At 46.3% G+C, this 16,091-nt stretch overlaps 1 protein-coding gene across 1 annotated transcript; it reads right to left on the bottom strand.

The window, feature by feature from the left end:
- Positions 1–11,988: 11,988 nt before the first annotated feature.
- LOC119269229 (UDP-xylose transporter 1-like) lies at positions 11,989–15,823 on the bottom strand. Its single transcript, XM_037551025.1, has 8 exons — positions 15,580–15,823; positions 13,749–13,913; positions 13,423–13,607; positions 13,265–13,332; positions 13,038–13,170; positions 12,752–12,913; positions 12,385–12,660; positions 11,989–12,304 (listed from the first exon to the last, which is right to left on the bottom strand). Exons 2-8 carry the CDS (start codon positions 13,870–13,872, stop codon positions 12,173–12,175), a joined length of 1,080 nt encoding a protein of 359 aa, XP_037406922.1. The 5' UTR covers positions 13,873–13,913; positions 15,580–15,823; the 3' UTR covers positions 11,989–12,172.
- Positions 15,824–16,091: the final 268 nt, after the last annotated feature.

Below are 16,091 nucleotides of genomic sequence, written 5' to 3'. Positions count from 1 at the left end.
GGATTGCGTGTGGTTAGCAAGATTGCTACGAGCTGCGCCGATCACCCTCAACCCCGGGGCAAATGATGACATTAGATGGAATCTAGAGGCCAGCGGATGCTACTCGACCTCGTCGGCGTATCGGGCGCAGTTCCAGGCCAACCATACTTCTGTCTTCCCACAGCTCATTTGGAAAACATGGGCGCCAGGGAAGCTGAAAATTTTCGCCTGGCTACTCATGCTTAACAGACTCTGGTGTAGTGATCGGTTGCAGCGACGAGGATGGCCGAACTCCTATTTCTGCCAATTCTGTCTCAGAAACCTCAAAACCGCTGACCACATCTTCTGGTCATGTTCGTTCACTCAGAAGATTTGGAGCAGCTTATCGACTTGGGCAGGTTGTCAGGAGCTGAGGCCGCAAACTGAAGACGTCGATGTTGTCGGCCCTGAGCGCGTCATGAAGATTGTGGAGAAGACACAGCCAGTGCTCAGGAAGGGCATCAAATCCGTGGCGATGCTGGCACTGTGGGAAATTTGGAAGCACCGCAACAGTTGCACGTTCATAGGAAAGGAAGCCTCTGTCAGTGAGGTGCTGCAGGCGATCAAGAGGGGGATCGAGCTTTGGCGCCAAGCTGGGGCTTCTTGCCTCGCGCATCCATTTACGCTGCCACCAGAGGGGATTGGCTGACACCCATAAGTACTTTTGTTTTCGCTTATGGCTTCAGAGCCATGTCCTCTTTTTCCTTTATCCCTCTGATCTATTGATCAGCTCCATGTAACCTTGTTTTCCCACCTGCTCCCTCCTATGATTAACATGAAAAGCCAACCAAACTGGGTCTTTCAAAAAAAAACATCCCTCAAGCCTTCGTCTTCGCCGTCTTCTTTGCCCTTCTTCTCTCATGATGGAGCATGGGGACAACAACTATGAGAGAAAGAGTAGATGCAGGCAAGCCTTGCCGCGAGGGATATCAAGCTTCGGAAGCTTCGCACAACCCTCAGCGGGACCGTTCTTCTCTTGGAGAACGAGCCATTGAGTTGCATGGAGAGTTGGAGATGGATAAGATCCGTCGCCATGAGGCAGAGCAGCTCTTCGGCCATCTCCACGCCGACCACTACAGGAGTGTGCTAGCACTTCGCAATGGCTACCAGCGGCTGAACGAGGACATGCATGTCCTCGATCTTCAGCCGTTCGTCCCATATGCCGCCTTCAATGAGGGGAAGCTGAACCACCTGTCGGTCTTCTTCCAGCACCTTGCCGGCAGGTTCAGGGAGCTCCGCCATCTGAGGGTGGCGGCGCAGGAGGTGGCAGTGGAAGAGGCCATGGGGCGGTGGCCACACGTGTCCTTGACGGCGTCCACCTCGCTTCCCCCCACTTCCCGCTGAGGGTTGTGCTAGGGGAGCAGACGGTCCAGGACCGACAGATGGGCCAACCGCGCGGTGGAGGGCGTTGTTGCGGCGGTGGCGCAGCAGAAGAAGGACGCCAACTCCAGCCGGGCCTGAAGTTCCTTCGTCCTCGGGGCCTCCAGCTCCCATTTTCTTTTTTTGCTTGTTTTTTGTAAGTGAACCAGGCCATCATGTCGTTGGGTGGGAAGGGCGGCGTAAGCTGATGTACGTGATGACCTGTACTTCAACTAATTTCCAGGAGTATCTGTTATCTTCTTGGTTGTTCTCGTCATACCACATGGATAGAGCAGGCGGGGATTCGCCGTACTGGCTAAACTAGCCAGGGAAAAGATAACTAAACCCAGCAAACCATGAAAGTGTTCTGCATTGGAGAGGTCCTAGGAACTTTTCCTTAGCGGTAGGTGCAGCACACTGCTGCAACTTCGCTGCGTAGCGGAAGGAGCATAGGCTTTAGTGGCCTGGGGAAAATTTGCTCAGACGAGACAAGACCTGAGAGCTTTCCCCCCACAACAGGTGGGGAATGTGCCTTTGACTCCGCTATAGGGGGTTGACACCAGGGTTATAGTGTCTAGAAAGTGACTCATAATGGACGGATCCCGGGAGTATTTCTATCACAGGGGACATGATGCTCTGCTGTGGCTCGACCGCATGGGTGAGTAGCAGTGGGCTGGCAGTCAGAGGGAAAAGGTTCATTGGGACATGACCCAAAAACGTTCCCATCGTGTAGGCGGGGCGCATTGTTGTGACTCATCCACGAGGGAAGAGAAGCAGAGGCCCAACAGCCTGAGGAAAGCAGTTCGCGTGAGAAAGGTCCTGGGAACTTTTCACACCGCATTCGGCGCGACACACGTCACCCAGTTTTGAGCATGCTCATCCGGTAGGTAGAGAATGGAGATATCGTCGAGGCTTCTTCTTATTGATGGGGAACCTGCCCACACCCTTTTATTGATCCAACGCGTGCGTCTTCAGCCAGTGAGTGGGCGCCCAGACTGGCGTTGGTGGCAAGGCGGCTTTCACGTTGAGTTGGTCTTCATGGCTCTGAGAGGGGCGTCTGAGAGGTCGGGCGCCTTTATCATAGCCGGAGTACCTTTCGCCTCGGGGCGGCTTGCCGGGCTCCGGAAGGATGAACGAACGGGGGAAGCACGTGCCGGGGCCTTCTTCTTTCACCCGGGAATCCAGGGTGAGCGATGCAAGCTTTTGGTAGGCGTCTCTCGCATTGCTCAACCCGAAAGGCCAACACCGGGAAGGGCGTCTCCCCGCCAACGTGACAGGAGCTGCCCTATCCCCCTCCTTCATATCACCTTTAGGGAGTGATACGTCTCCAACGTATCTATAATTTTTGATTGTTCCATGCTATTATATTATCTGTTTTGGATGTTTAATGGGATTTAATATACCTTTTTATATTATTTTTGGGACTAATCTACTAACCAAAGGCCCAGTGAAATTGTTGTTTTTTTGCCTATTTCAGTGTTTCGCAGAAAAGGAATATCAAACGGAATCCAAACGGAATGAAACCTTCGGGGGAGTTATTTTTGGAACAAATGCAATCCAGGAGACTTGGAGTGGATGTAAAGGAAGCAACGAGGCGACCACGAGGTAGGACGGCATGCCTAGGGGGGTAGGTGTGCCCCCACCCTCGTGGGCCCCTTGTGGCTCCGCTGACCTACTTCTTTCGCCTATATATATACTCATATACCCCGAAAACATCTGAGAGCACCACGAAACCCTATTTCCACCGCCGCAACCTTCTGTACCCGTGAGATCCCATCCTGGGGCCTTTTCCGGTGCTCCGCCGGAGGGGGAATCGGTCACGGAGGGCTTCTGCATCAACACCATAGCCTCTCCGATGATGTGTGAGTAGTTTACCACAGACCTTCGAGTCCATAGTTATTAGCTAGATGGCTTCTTCTCTCTCTTTGGATCTCAATACAAAGTTCTCCTCAATTCTCTTGGAGATCTATTCGACGTAATTCTTTTTGCGGTGTGTTTATCGAGATCGGATGAATTGTGGGTTTATGATCAAGATTATCTATGAACAATATTTGATTCTTCTCTGAATTCTTTTATGCATGATTTAATATCTTTGCAAGTCTCTTCGAATTATCAGTTTGGTTTGGCCTACTAGATTGATCTTTCTTGCAATGGGAGAAGTGCTTAGATTTGGGTTCAATCTTGCGGTGTCCTTTCCCAGTGAGAGCAAGGGCAGCAAGGCACGTATTGTATTGTTGCCATTGAGGATAAAAAGATGGGGTTTATGTCATATTGCTTGAGTTTATCCCTCTACATCATGTCATCTTTCCTAATGCGTTACTCTGTTCTTATGAACTTAATACTCTAGATGCATGCTGGATAGCGGTCGATGTGTGGAGTAATAGTAGTAGATGCAGAATCATTTCGGTCTACTTGTCGTGGACGTGATGCCTATATACATGATCATGCGTAGATATTCTCATAACTATGCGCTTTTCTATCAATTGCTCGACGGTTATTTGTTCACCCACCATAGAATTTGCTATCTTGAGAGAAGCCACTAGTGAAACCTATGGCCCCCGGGTCTATTTTCCATTATATTATTTTTCTATCTACTTGCTATTTCTATCGTTGTTTATTTTTTAATCTTTATTTTTCAATCTATACAATAAAAATACCAAAAATATTTATCTTATTATCTCTATCAGATCTCACTTTTGTAAGTGACCGTGAAGGGATTGACAACCCCTTTATCGCGTTGGTTGCGAGATTCTTGTTTGTTTGTGTAGGTACTAGGGACTTGCGTGTTACCTCCTACTGGATTGATACCTTGGTTCTCAAAAACTGAGGGAAATACTTACGCTACTTTGCTGCATCACCCTTTCCTCTTCAAGGGAAAACCAATGCGTGCTCAAGAGGTAGCAAGAAGGATTTCTGGCACCGTTGTCGGGGAGGTTGCACCAAGTCAAGTCAAGATTTGATCTCCCGTTAACAAGCCATTTCTGGCGCCGTTACCGGGGAGATCTACGCACAACTCAAGACATACCAAGTACCCATCACAAACTCTTATCCCTCGCATTACATTATTTGCCATTTGCCTCTCGTTTTCCTCTCCCCCACTTCACCCTTGCCGTCTTATTCGCCCTCTTTTTCATTCGCCCTTTTTCTTGCTTCTTGTGTGTCAGTGTGTTAGATCGTTGGTTTTGCTATTATTGCTAGCCCTTCTATCACCATTAGTACTCTCATGAAGTTCTCAATTTTAAACAAAGGGAGGGAGAAAATTTAAAAGATGCTTGGTATAGAATTTGCAATGCTCAGAATAGATCCACTAGGAAGCAATCCACTTACGTTCTTCTTCACAATTTTTATGTAGGCATCACCCCTTGGAATAGATATATTCTTGATACCATTACCGGAGGGAATTTCTTGGGTAGCCATACTTTTGATTCTTATAATGCTATGATAGATTTGTTTGGGCCACCACTTCTCTTGGTTAATGGAACTATTTTAACTTTGGAACATGTGATGCAAAGGCTTGAAATTATTGAAAATAAAGTTGCCACTATAGAGTTGATCGAGAATTTGGATATAAAGATCCAAAACCAGATTACCCAATGTGGATCTAAGGTAGGAGTTACTCTGAATTTTTTTAAATAAAAAGAACCCATAGTTAACGAAAAGATAGATCAAGATTCCACAAGAAATGATAAAATTGAGGATATTATTACCAACTTAGGGTCTTCCTTTTCTTCCGTGAAAAATACTCCAAATCCTCCTACTACTAGAGTTGCCAAGTTGATGTATGTGCCTAAAAATAAAGGTGAATCTTCTAGTAAGGAAAATGCGGATCTCAAAGCAATAAGTGTTCACCCCAACTTTTTTGCTATCATTAAGGAACATTTTGCTACAAATGAATTTCTTGATTTCTTGCCTAGGAGTTTGATCATTAATGAAAATAAGGAAACTCCTAAGGGTTATAAGTGTTCTATTGAAGAATTGCATCCCAAAGACGACAATACCTAGACCTATTCTTGTTTTTATGCCTAGCTAGGGGCGTTAAACGATAGCGCTTGTTGGGAGGCAACCCAATTTTATTTTTTTTTCTTATTTTTTGTTTCTATTTAGTAATAAATAATTCATCTAGATTCTGTTTGGATGTGGTTTTATGTTTTTAATTAGTATTTGTGCCAAGTAGAACCTTTGGGAAGACTTGGGGGAAGTCTTTGCGATCTTGCTGTAAAAAACAGAAACTTTAGCGCTCACGAGATTTGCTGCCTTTTTTACTGGAGAGTGCGATTAAGTTGATTCTTTTTGAAGATGATTAATACACAAATTCCTCACGTCCACCAATTTATTTCAGAATTTTTGGGGTTACAGAAGTATTAGAAACCTACATATTACTACAGATGGTTCTGTTTTTGACAGATTCTGTTTTTCATGTGTTGTTTGCTTATTTTATGAATCTATGGCTAGTATCGGGGGGTATGAACAATAGAGAAGTTGGAATACAGTAGGTTTAACACCAATATAAATAAAGAATGAGTTAATTACAGTACCTTGAAATGGTGGTTTGTTTTCTTATACTAACAGAACTCATGAGATTTTCTGTTGAGTTTTGTGTTGTGAAGTTTTCAAGTTTTGGGTAAAGATTTGATGGATTTTGGAATAAGGAGTGGCAAGAGCCTAAGCTTGGGGATTCCCAAGGCACCCCAAGGTAAAATTCAAGGACAACCAAAAGCCTAAGCTTGGGATGCCCCGGAAGGCATCCCCTCGTTCGTCTTCGTCTATCGGTAACTTTACTTGATGCTATATTTTTATTCACCACATGATATGTGTTTTGCTTGGAGCGTCTTTTATGATTTGAGTCTTTGCTTTTTAGTTTATCACAATCATCCTTGCTGTACACACCTTTTGTAGAGACACACATGAATCAGACTTTATTAGAATACTCTATGTGCTTCACTTATATCTTTTGAGCTAAATAATTTTGCTCTAGTGCTTCACTTATACCTTTTTAAGAGCACGGTGGTGGTTTTATTTTATAGAAACTATTGATCTCTCATACTTCACTTATATTATTTTGAGAGTCTTTTAGAACAGCATGTAATTTGCTTTGGTTATAAAATTAGTCCTAATATAATAGGCATCCAAGATGGATATAATAAAAACTTTCATAAAAAGTGCATTAAATACTATGAGAAGTTTGATACTTAATAATTGTTTTGAGATATGAAGATGGTGATATTAGAGTCATGCTAGTTGATTAGTTGTGAATTTGACAAATACTTGTTCTAAAGTTTGTGATTCCAGTAGCATGCACGTATGGTGAACCGATATGTGATGAAGTCGGAGCATGATTTATTTATTGATTATCTTCCTTATGAGTGGCGGTCGGGGACGAGTGATGGTCTTTTCCTATCAATCTATCCCCCTAGGAGCATGCACGTAATACTTTGTTTTGATAACTAATATATTTTTGCAATAAGTATGTGAGTTCTTTATGACTAATGTTGAGTCCACGAATTATACGCACTCTCACCCTACCGCCATTGCTAGCCTCTCTAATACCGTGCACCTTTCGCCGATATCATACACCCACCATATACCTTCCTCAAAATAGCCACCATACCTACCTATTATGGTATTTCCATAGCCATTCCGAGATATATTGCCATGCAACTTACCACCGTTTTGTTTGTTATGACACGTTACATCATTGTCATATTGCTTTGCATGATCATGTAGTTGACATCGTATTTGTGGCAAAGCCACCTCTATAATTCTTTCATACATGTCACTCTTGATTCATTGCACATCCCGATACACCACCGGAGGCATTCACATATAGCCATATTTTGTTCTAAGTATCGAGTTGTAATTTTTGAGTTGTAAGTAAATAAAAGTGTGATGATCATCATTATTAGAGCATTTTCCCAAGTGAGGAAATGATGATGGAGACTATGATTCTTCGACAATTCGGAATGAGACTCCGGACGAAAAAAAAAGAAAAAAAGAGGCCATAAAAAAAGAGAAAGGGCCCAAATAAAAAAATAAAAAAATGATGAGAGAAAAAGAGAGAAGGGACAATGTTACTATCCTTTTACCACACTTGTGCTTCAAAGTAGCACCATGATCTTCATGATAGAGAGTCTCCTATGTTGTCACTTTCATATACTAGTGGGAATTTTACATTATAGAACTTGGCTTGTATATTCCAATGATGGGCTTCCTCAAAATGCCCTAGGTCTTCGTGAACAAGCGAGTTGGATGCACACCCACTTTAGTTTCTTTTGTTGAGCTTTCATACACTTATAGCTCTAGTGCATCGGTTGCATGGCAATCCCTACTCACTCACATTGATATCTATTGATGGGCATCTCCATAGCCCGTTGATACGCCTAGTTGATGTGAGACTATCTTCTCCTTTTTTGTCTTCTCCACAACCACCATTCTATTGCACATATAGTGCTATATCCATGGCTCACGCTCATATATTGCGTGAAGATTGAAAAAGTTTGAGAACATCAAAAGTATGAAACAATTGTTTAGCTTGTAATCGGGGTTGTGCATGATTAAATACTTTGTGTGATGAATATAGAGCATAGCCAGAGTATATGATTTTGTAGGGATAACTTTCTTTGGCCGCTATTTTGAGAAGACATGATTGTTTTGTTAGTATGCTTGAAGTATTATTATTTTTATGTCAATATTAAACTTTTGTCTTGAATCTTTCGGATCCGAACATTCATGCCACAATAAAGAAAATTACATTGAGAATTATGCTAGCTAGCATTCCACATCAAAAATTCTGTTTTTATCATTTACCTACTCGAGGACGAGCAGGAATTAAGCTTGGGGATGCTTGATGCGTCTCCAACGTATCTCTAATTTTTGATTGTTCCATGCTATTATATTATCTGTTTTGGATGTTTAATGGGCTTTAATATACTTTTTTATATTATTTTTGGGACTAACCTACTAACCAAAGGCCCAGTGCACATTGCTGTCTTTTGCCTATTTCAGTGTTTCGCAGAAAAGGAATATCAAACGGAATGAAACCTTCGGGAGAGTTATTTTTGGAACAAAGTAATCCAGGAGATTTGGAGTGGACGTCAAGGAAGCAACGAGGCGGCCACGAGGTAGGAGGGCGCGCCCAGGGGGTAGGCACGCCTCCCACCCTTGTGGGCCCCTCGTGGCTCCGCTGACCTACTTCTTTCGCCTATATATACTCATATACCCCAAAAAAATCCGAGAGCACCACGAAACCCTATTTCCACTACCGCAACCTTCTGTACTCGTGAGATCCCATCTTGGGGCCTTTTCTGGCGCTCCGCCGGAGGGGGAACCGATCACGGAGGGCTTCTACATCAACACCATAGCCTCTCCAATGATGTGTGAGTAGTTTACCACAGACCTTCGGGTCCATAGTTATTAGCTAGATGGCTTCTTATCTCTCTTTGGATCTCAATACAAAGTTCTACTCAATTCTTTTGGAGGTCTATGCGATGTAATTCTTTTTGTGGTGTGTTTGTCGAGATCCGATGAATTGTGGGTTTATGATCAAGATTATCTATGAACAATATTTGATTCTTCTCTGAATTCTTTTGTGCATGATTTAATATCTTTGCAAGTCTCTTCGAATTATCAGTTTGGTTTGGCCTACTAGATTGATCTTTCTTGCAATGGGTGAAGTGCTTAGCTTTACGTTCAATCTTGCGGTGTCCTTTCCCGGCGACAGTAGGGACAGCAAGGCACGTATTGTATTGTTTTCATCGAGGATAAAAAGATGGGGTTTATATCATATTGCTTGAGTTTATCCCTCTACATCATGTCATCTTGCCTAATGCGTTACTCTGTTCTTATGAACTTAATACTCTAGATGCATGCTGGATAGCGGTTGATGTGTGGAGTAATAATAGTAGATGCAGAATCATTTCGGTCTACTTGTCGCGGACGTGATGCCTATATACATGATCATGCCTAGATATTCTCATAACTATGTGCTTTTCTATCAATTGCTCGATAGTAATTTGTTCACCCACCGTAGAATTTGATATCTTGGGAGAAGCCACTAGTGAAACCTATGGCCCCCGGGTCTATTTTCCATTATATTATTTTCCTATCTATTTGCTATTTCTATCGTTGTTTATTTTGCAATCTTTATTTTCCAATCTATACAATAAAAATACCAAAAATATTTATCTTATTATCTCTATCAGATCTCACTTTCGTAAGTAACCGTGAAGGGATTGACAACCCCTTTATCGCGTTGGTTGCGAGGTTCTTGTTTGTTTATGCAGGTACTAGGGACTTGCGTGTTACCTCCTACTGGATTGATACCTTGATTCTAAAGAACTGAGGGAAATACTTACGCTACTTTGTTGCATTACCCTTTTCTCTTTAAGGGAAAACCAACGCATGCTCAAGAGGTAGCAGGGAGACCTATACACAGGCACCTTCTTCCGCCATGGTTCGCCACGATCATGGGACCAAAGGGCTTACGACGCCACGTTGGCACCCTTGGCCTGATTCTGGCTACCGCAGGTTTTGCAATTTGTAGATGAGCGCGCGCCTTCCCGCGGCGCAGGCCGGACCATGGATTCGTGTAAGTGCTTGGTCGCCCGGCAGGGACCGGCGTGCCCTTCCAAGGATGATTTCGTGTTTCACACCACCGAGGTCACGCGCAACGGGCGCAGCCTCGGCGGGGAACATCATCTTCCTTGGCTAGGGGCGGCATCGATGCCCTTGTTCGCCCACTCGCCGAAGTACTCCCTTCATTCCAAAATAGATGACCCAACTTTGTACTAACTTTGTACTAAAATTAGTACAAAGTCGAGTCATCTATTTTGGAACAGAGGGAGTAGCTAGGAGCCGGTGACGCGCTTCGCGGCTTGCACTTTGATAGTCCGTCAGGCCGCGAGGTGCCTCGCTCGTCTATGAGGCTGCTTTCATGGCGGTCGTTTGGGTCAAACAATGCCGACCAATGATGCTTTTCATTGGGGGAAGGCGAGCGGGGAGATCCCCCGTTTCACACCTCATTGAAGTGTCGGCCGGAGGGAGCACTCGGAGAGGCAAAGGATGCCGATTAGGGTTGGTAGGAACGCCTCTGTCCCCTATCTGGTGCACCATATGTCGGTTTCTAAGAACCTACATATGAGTTGTGAGCAACAACCCTTTAAAAGTTCGGCCAGGGACTGGACACGTCTAACAATCCTAAGTTATGATGAACGATGGTGGGATGAACTACAGGTGAACACAAAGAACTACCCAGGTTCAGGCCACATTCTTGGTGTAATACCCTACTCCTGCCTTGTTTCTTATTGCAATGGTAGAGAGCTACAATGTGTCTATTATAGAGGACCTGCCGGAGGCTCCAATTGGTTGAATATGCATTGGAATAGGCTAGCCTAGCTTGTACCATGGTGGCATGGTCGCCCATGGCATGCTTGTACGAGTGATGATGACGACCTCCTCTTCCTCCTCCTTCGGTATACGTCAGATGACAGCGAGGTATTGCCACTGTAGCAGTGTAGACAGCAGGCGAATCTTACTGTGGCCGTTGCGTATGACTTTGTCCACACAAATCCTACCGGAGCTTACGCGTAAGGACCGATCGTACACCCTCAGCCTGCCATCTAGAGCCGGCAGCCGTCCTTCGCGGGGCATGGGTTGCTGCTCATCTTCCCCGAGATCAAGGTCTTCTCTTTACGGACGTGTTGACGCATGCTCACGGGAGGATCCTGCGAAGTAATCACGAGAGCTCATTCGGCTCCATGTCTCGAGCCGCTCTTAATGTCACAGGCCAAAGTCCGCCTGATATTGTGGAGCCTTCAAAAGCCTTCCTCCCTATCCAAGAAAGGCATACGACCCAATTTGGTTTAGGCCCAACATGCCAAGGTGTCACCATCCTAGTTTTATTTACGCAGATAGTGGTGGATGTCGCCGGCTCGTCCTAGGACGGATCCATCATCGATCTGATGTCCACATGCACCGTTCGGGCTAGAGGCTCTGACGAGGAAGGGTAGGGCATGAGAGATGGCGGCGCCTTGAGTCCCATGAGCCGGCTCGTGTCCCATGCCCTACTCTACCTTGCCGGCGATGGGACCAACACTCTGGGGAGCGCAACCGGCCGCCGGACAAGCTCCGTTTAAAGATCGGTTTATGTTATATGAATTTGATGTTTCTACTTTGAGATGTCCGATTGTAGAATCAAATATTTAAGGCGTGATCGGTCACTGTGAGCGAACGTGCTCGGTCACGTCTGCGGGCGTTTGAAGGGTCGGATTTGCTGGCTAAAGATGCTCCACGAACGTGTCCGGTCACGTCCGTGAACGTTTGAAGGGTCGGATTTACTGGCTGTAGATGCTCTTACCGTACACCTACATGGGCATTAGAGATTCAATAGATGGCATCGTGACCAAAATATGTTTGGTGTTATTAGCTGTAATATTTCTCTAGCAGCTGTTGCGTTTCGGCGTAGTCTACCCTTGCGTTTTCTCTGGAAAAAGGATTGACATCCACTGTTTTCCGCGTTTGTAAACGAGAGAATTGCCATGATAAATTGCAGCTTTTGCAGAACTTCCAGAAAATTTCTTGTGCAATTTCCGCGAGATCCCTGCCCTACAACCATTGTAGGAGAAGTTGGTACTTGCTGCCCTACATTACTTCCAGAACTTTTTAGGTCCTAGAATCACCTTACGATACCACCATTACTTTCATCATCGAGCAATTCTCATCATTGTAGGAGAAACCCCAGAGGGGAAAGAATAGATACTGATGCTGCTATACCAACTTACCAAAGCATATCCATCCTAAGCTACGGGTTCAGCTGCCGGCTAAACGCGGTCTTCGCGGTCCGTGGCACGTCGTCAAAGTTCTCCACCCCGTTGCTCTCCTGCCACGGCGAGGTTTTCGTGCCAAGGAGCGGCGCCGAATCCTTCTCGCTCATCTGCAAGGGCACAGGCCGGTTAAAACCTTGTCATACGCCATTCCAGATTCAGATACAAACGTATCAGGAAAAGTACGGACCTGGGTGTTGACCGGCAACGTGGCGCCCTCGGTCTTCTTCCTGCTCTCGGAGACGGAGAAGAAGGAGTAGAGGCCCATGCCGAAGATGGCGATGAGGATGCCGGCGAGGTTGCGGAGCGTGAAGGGGTCTTTGAGGAGGACGTAGCCGAAGGAGAGGATGAGGCACGTCTTGAGGTGGCCCAACACCTGGTACGTCACTGGCGACGTCGTGCCGATCACCAGGAAGGTGCTGAAGTTGACGGACACAGCGATCCCGCACGACATTAGGATGAACACCTGCGCCAGAAAATTTGTTCAGCGCAGCTCAAATTTATTCATCTTTTACATCATGTTCAGTTCTTGCTGCTGCTGCACATATAGCACGTACCACGACTTCGAATGTGTACTCGAACGCGAAGACGTCCTTCTTTGTCAGGAGCTTGTCGACGAAGGGGCCGGTGATGAGCAGCACAGCGGATTGGTACAGGGAGGACTGGTACAGTAGCTGAGTGGAAGACACCTTGAGCCTCCTCTGGATCTGGTTGGTCAGCTTTGTTCAAGGTCAAGGAAGATGACATGAACACAAGTATTCAGGGTGCAACTGCAAATGTGTAACAGGTTAACAGCTAGCTTAGATAGCTTGAGTTTCATGCAGGGGCAGAGCAGAAGGATACGATCTGGCAGACACAGGTCGCAGCGATGGTGAGCACTGCGATGATCGAGCCGAGGAGATTGAGCTGGAGATCGGTGACAGATGCGATGCCAACTCCCAGGAGGAGGACCATGAGAGAGGCCTTGATGCTCTGGCTGCACAGTTAATGAATGTGGAGCATGAGAAACGCTGAATTTGCTACAAGATGATCAGGAAAAAGCCCAATGCGAGAAGGAATCTGAGAATCACCTGAACTTCTTGCTCAGAAAGATGGTCTCCAAGAGCATGGTGAATGGTATAATAGCCAGCTTGGTCATCTGTAGCAAAACAAACACAGCAAATCCACGAGTAAGAAAACAAATGAAATGGTACTGTATGAGCTATCATCAGCAGTCTGGGTAGCTTGCCTGGTAGAAACCAACTGAGTTGAAGCCAAGGCAAAGGTTGAGGAGGCCAATGGAGATCCCATTGAGAAACCCAAAGGAGATGACAGTCTGCGCGTCGATTGGCTTCGGCTCAAAGAAGCGCAGGCGCTGCGCTATGTGGAGCGTGCAGAAAGTCACCAGCAGGTGCCAGCTTGTCAGTGTCGTCGCTGCATATCCAAATTTGAAGCAAACACAAATCAGAAAGTTGTAAGATCGAAATGTCCTTTTTGTGCACTTGATGATAAAAGTGTCGGACGCAGTAAGCAGCAGCAGCACTGAGAGTCTGAAACTCTGAAAGTTGTACTAACCGAAGTAGAAGTTGAGGGTGCTCATGAGGTACTTGTTGCAAATGACAATGGCTACTGACGACGTGACCGAGAGGCCCAGCGCGCCGGCGACGCCCATCTGGGAGCCCCCGCCGTCGGACGACATCTCCTCTTCGTCTTCTGAACCGCTTCCTCCCTGTCCTGTCCCTGGTGGTAGATCAAGGCCCAGTTGGTGAATCACAAGCTATATGATATACACTCCCTGGAGTAGTAGGAGCGAGCAGAAGATGGTTAAGTTGACAAATTTTTATAGTACGGTTATCCGTCAGGGAACAACGTGAGTTCGCCTAGGGAAACGAAGCGTTGACATGGGCACCGCAGAAAATCATTGCCACGTTCAAGCAGTGACACGAATTAAAGTTTCACGTGGCTTAGTCTGTATAATAAGCATTCTGCGAGTGCTACCACACAACAGTTATCAGCAACACCAACACTACAACAGACAGTGGCATGGGCGAATAGTAGTACACAACTGGGACAAGGCAAAGGCAGCTTTGAAGTGTCAAATTCGAGTGTTTCGTACTACTGATGACTGGTCTGCACATTCGTTGGGTGGTCACATCAGAGCATAGAATGGACTGTTAGGCACATCGACTACTCCCAGAAGATGCTACGGATGAGTACTATACGTCTGAATACTCACTTGTCACCAGCCACCACGTGTGTGACAGCTCACTGAGTACTCCTTGGTTTGACTTAGCATGGAAACTGGAATTTGAATGTTAATTCCTCCGTGAAATGCTGTCAATAATTCGTAAACCTTTGTCGTCCGTAATTAAGGTGTTGATATGCAAATGGAATAGTTGAACCGGCGAATAAAACCTATAATTATTTGTATCACACAAACATACTACTCCAATAGAAAGTGTGTATTGCTGGACTAAACATTACACCCTCTGTAAACTAATATAAGATTTTTTAGATCAAACTAATGTAAAAGCATTTAGATCACTAAAGTAATGATCTAAACGTTCTTATATTAATTTGCGGAGGGAGTACTATATACAAAGTTTGAATCTGAATTGAAGTGTAGTGGCCTTTATCCCGGGGAGATCATGCAAGTTGCTTAACCATGTTTAGTTAATGCATGTACAAGTCAAACCTTAGCAGAGAGAGGAAGACAGTACAATCTCCAGATCGGATGTTGTAGAACTTGGGATCCAATGCTATAATTATCAGTTTCGAGGTGCAACAAAGCGCAAGCAATAAATCCGGTCGCGCCATTTGCTCTGTGCAGAAGGCAATTAGAGTTGACCCAACTCTCCTTATCACCCGGAAGAAGAAGAAACAGGCGGAGATATTTCCATCCGGACGGACGGACGGCGACACCTGCCAACAATTGGGCTCACACTATAGTAGGACAAACGGGGGAAGTATCCCTGGCCAGTTCAGCGCGCCGCCACGCCAGCCACCGATGGACGCCACGTGCCAGGGCGCAGTTGGCTCGTGCATACACTCGAGCACGCACGGCGCCGGCGAGGAGGCCAGACGAAACGCGCGCGTCCCGTCCGTAGCAGGCGGCGGCGCTGGCTCTACTCGTCCGGTAATCTAGCGGCGTAGCAGTGCTGTGGTAGGGCCGGCAAACACGTCGCGGATTCTGCGGAGAAGCAGCACCGCTGCCGCCGCCGCCGCAAATGGGGCGACTGATCGGCGCTGCCCAGACGGCCAGCCGATAACTTGGCTGCAATCGACCAAAGAACAGAGAGTGCCTTCCCTTGGATCGATCGTAAGCAGCTACGCTGTATTGCTACCCTACGCGGCCCAGCAGATGAGATTGGAAAACCCAGTGAAACGAACAGACGCACGTACGTACCTCTCGGCTCTTGCTCGATCAGTTGGCGTGATGCCGGTCCACGTCCTCCGCCGGGCCCCGAGATCCTCAGTCCAGGGAGATGCAGCGCCTCCGCCGAGATTTCCCGATCCGGAGTTCGGGACTAAGGTGGGGAGGGAGAGGAGTCGTCGAGTTTCTCCGCGTGTCTCCGGGGAGGAAGAAATGGTTGGTCTTCTCAACGGCAGTTTGTTCGTGGGCTGTGCCTAGCTGTTGCTGTTGGTGTGATCAGTTGGGTGGAAAGTCTTCGAGAGGCGGGGGAGGGTAGGTGGTGAACAACTCAGGCGCCCGCCCGCCCCGCCGTCACAATCATCGTCGGCTCGTCGCTTCGCCTCCGACGCCCTCACCCTCTGGGAAGTGGGGCCTGCCTTTGGTACACGCATCCCACGCACGGCTACTCTCTGGGTTAGTACGAATTTGGGTCCCTGGTGGAAGAAATGTGCCAGGCATTAACTTATTGATTCAAATAAAAGTGTGGAGTAGGAGAGTACAGGTTT

The sequence above is a fragment of the Triticum dicoccoides genome, chromosome 1A, assembly GCF_002162155.2.
Source record: "Triticum dicoccoides isolate Atlit2015 ecotype Zavitan chromosome 1A, WEW_v2.0, whole genome shotgun sequence".
Classification (NCBI taxonomy): Eukaryota; Viridiplantae; Streptophyta; class Magnoliopsida; order Poales; family Poaceae; genus Triticum; species Triticum dicoccoides.
The sequence above is the reverse complement of the archived record's forward strand: the minus strand, read 5'-3'. Positions and strand labels throughout refer to the sequence as shown.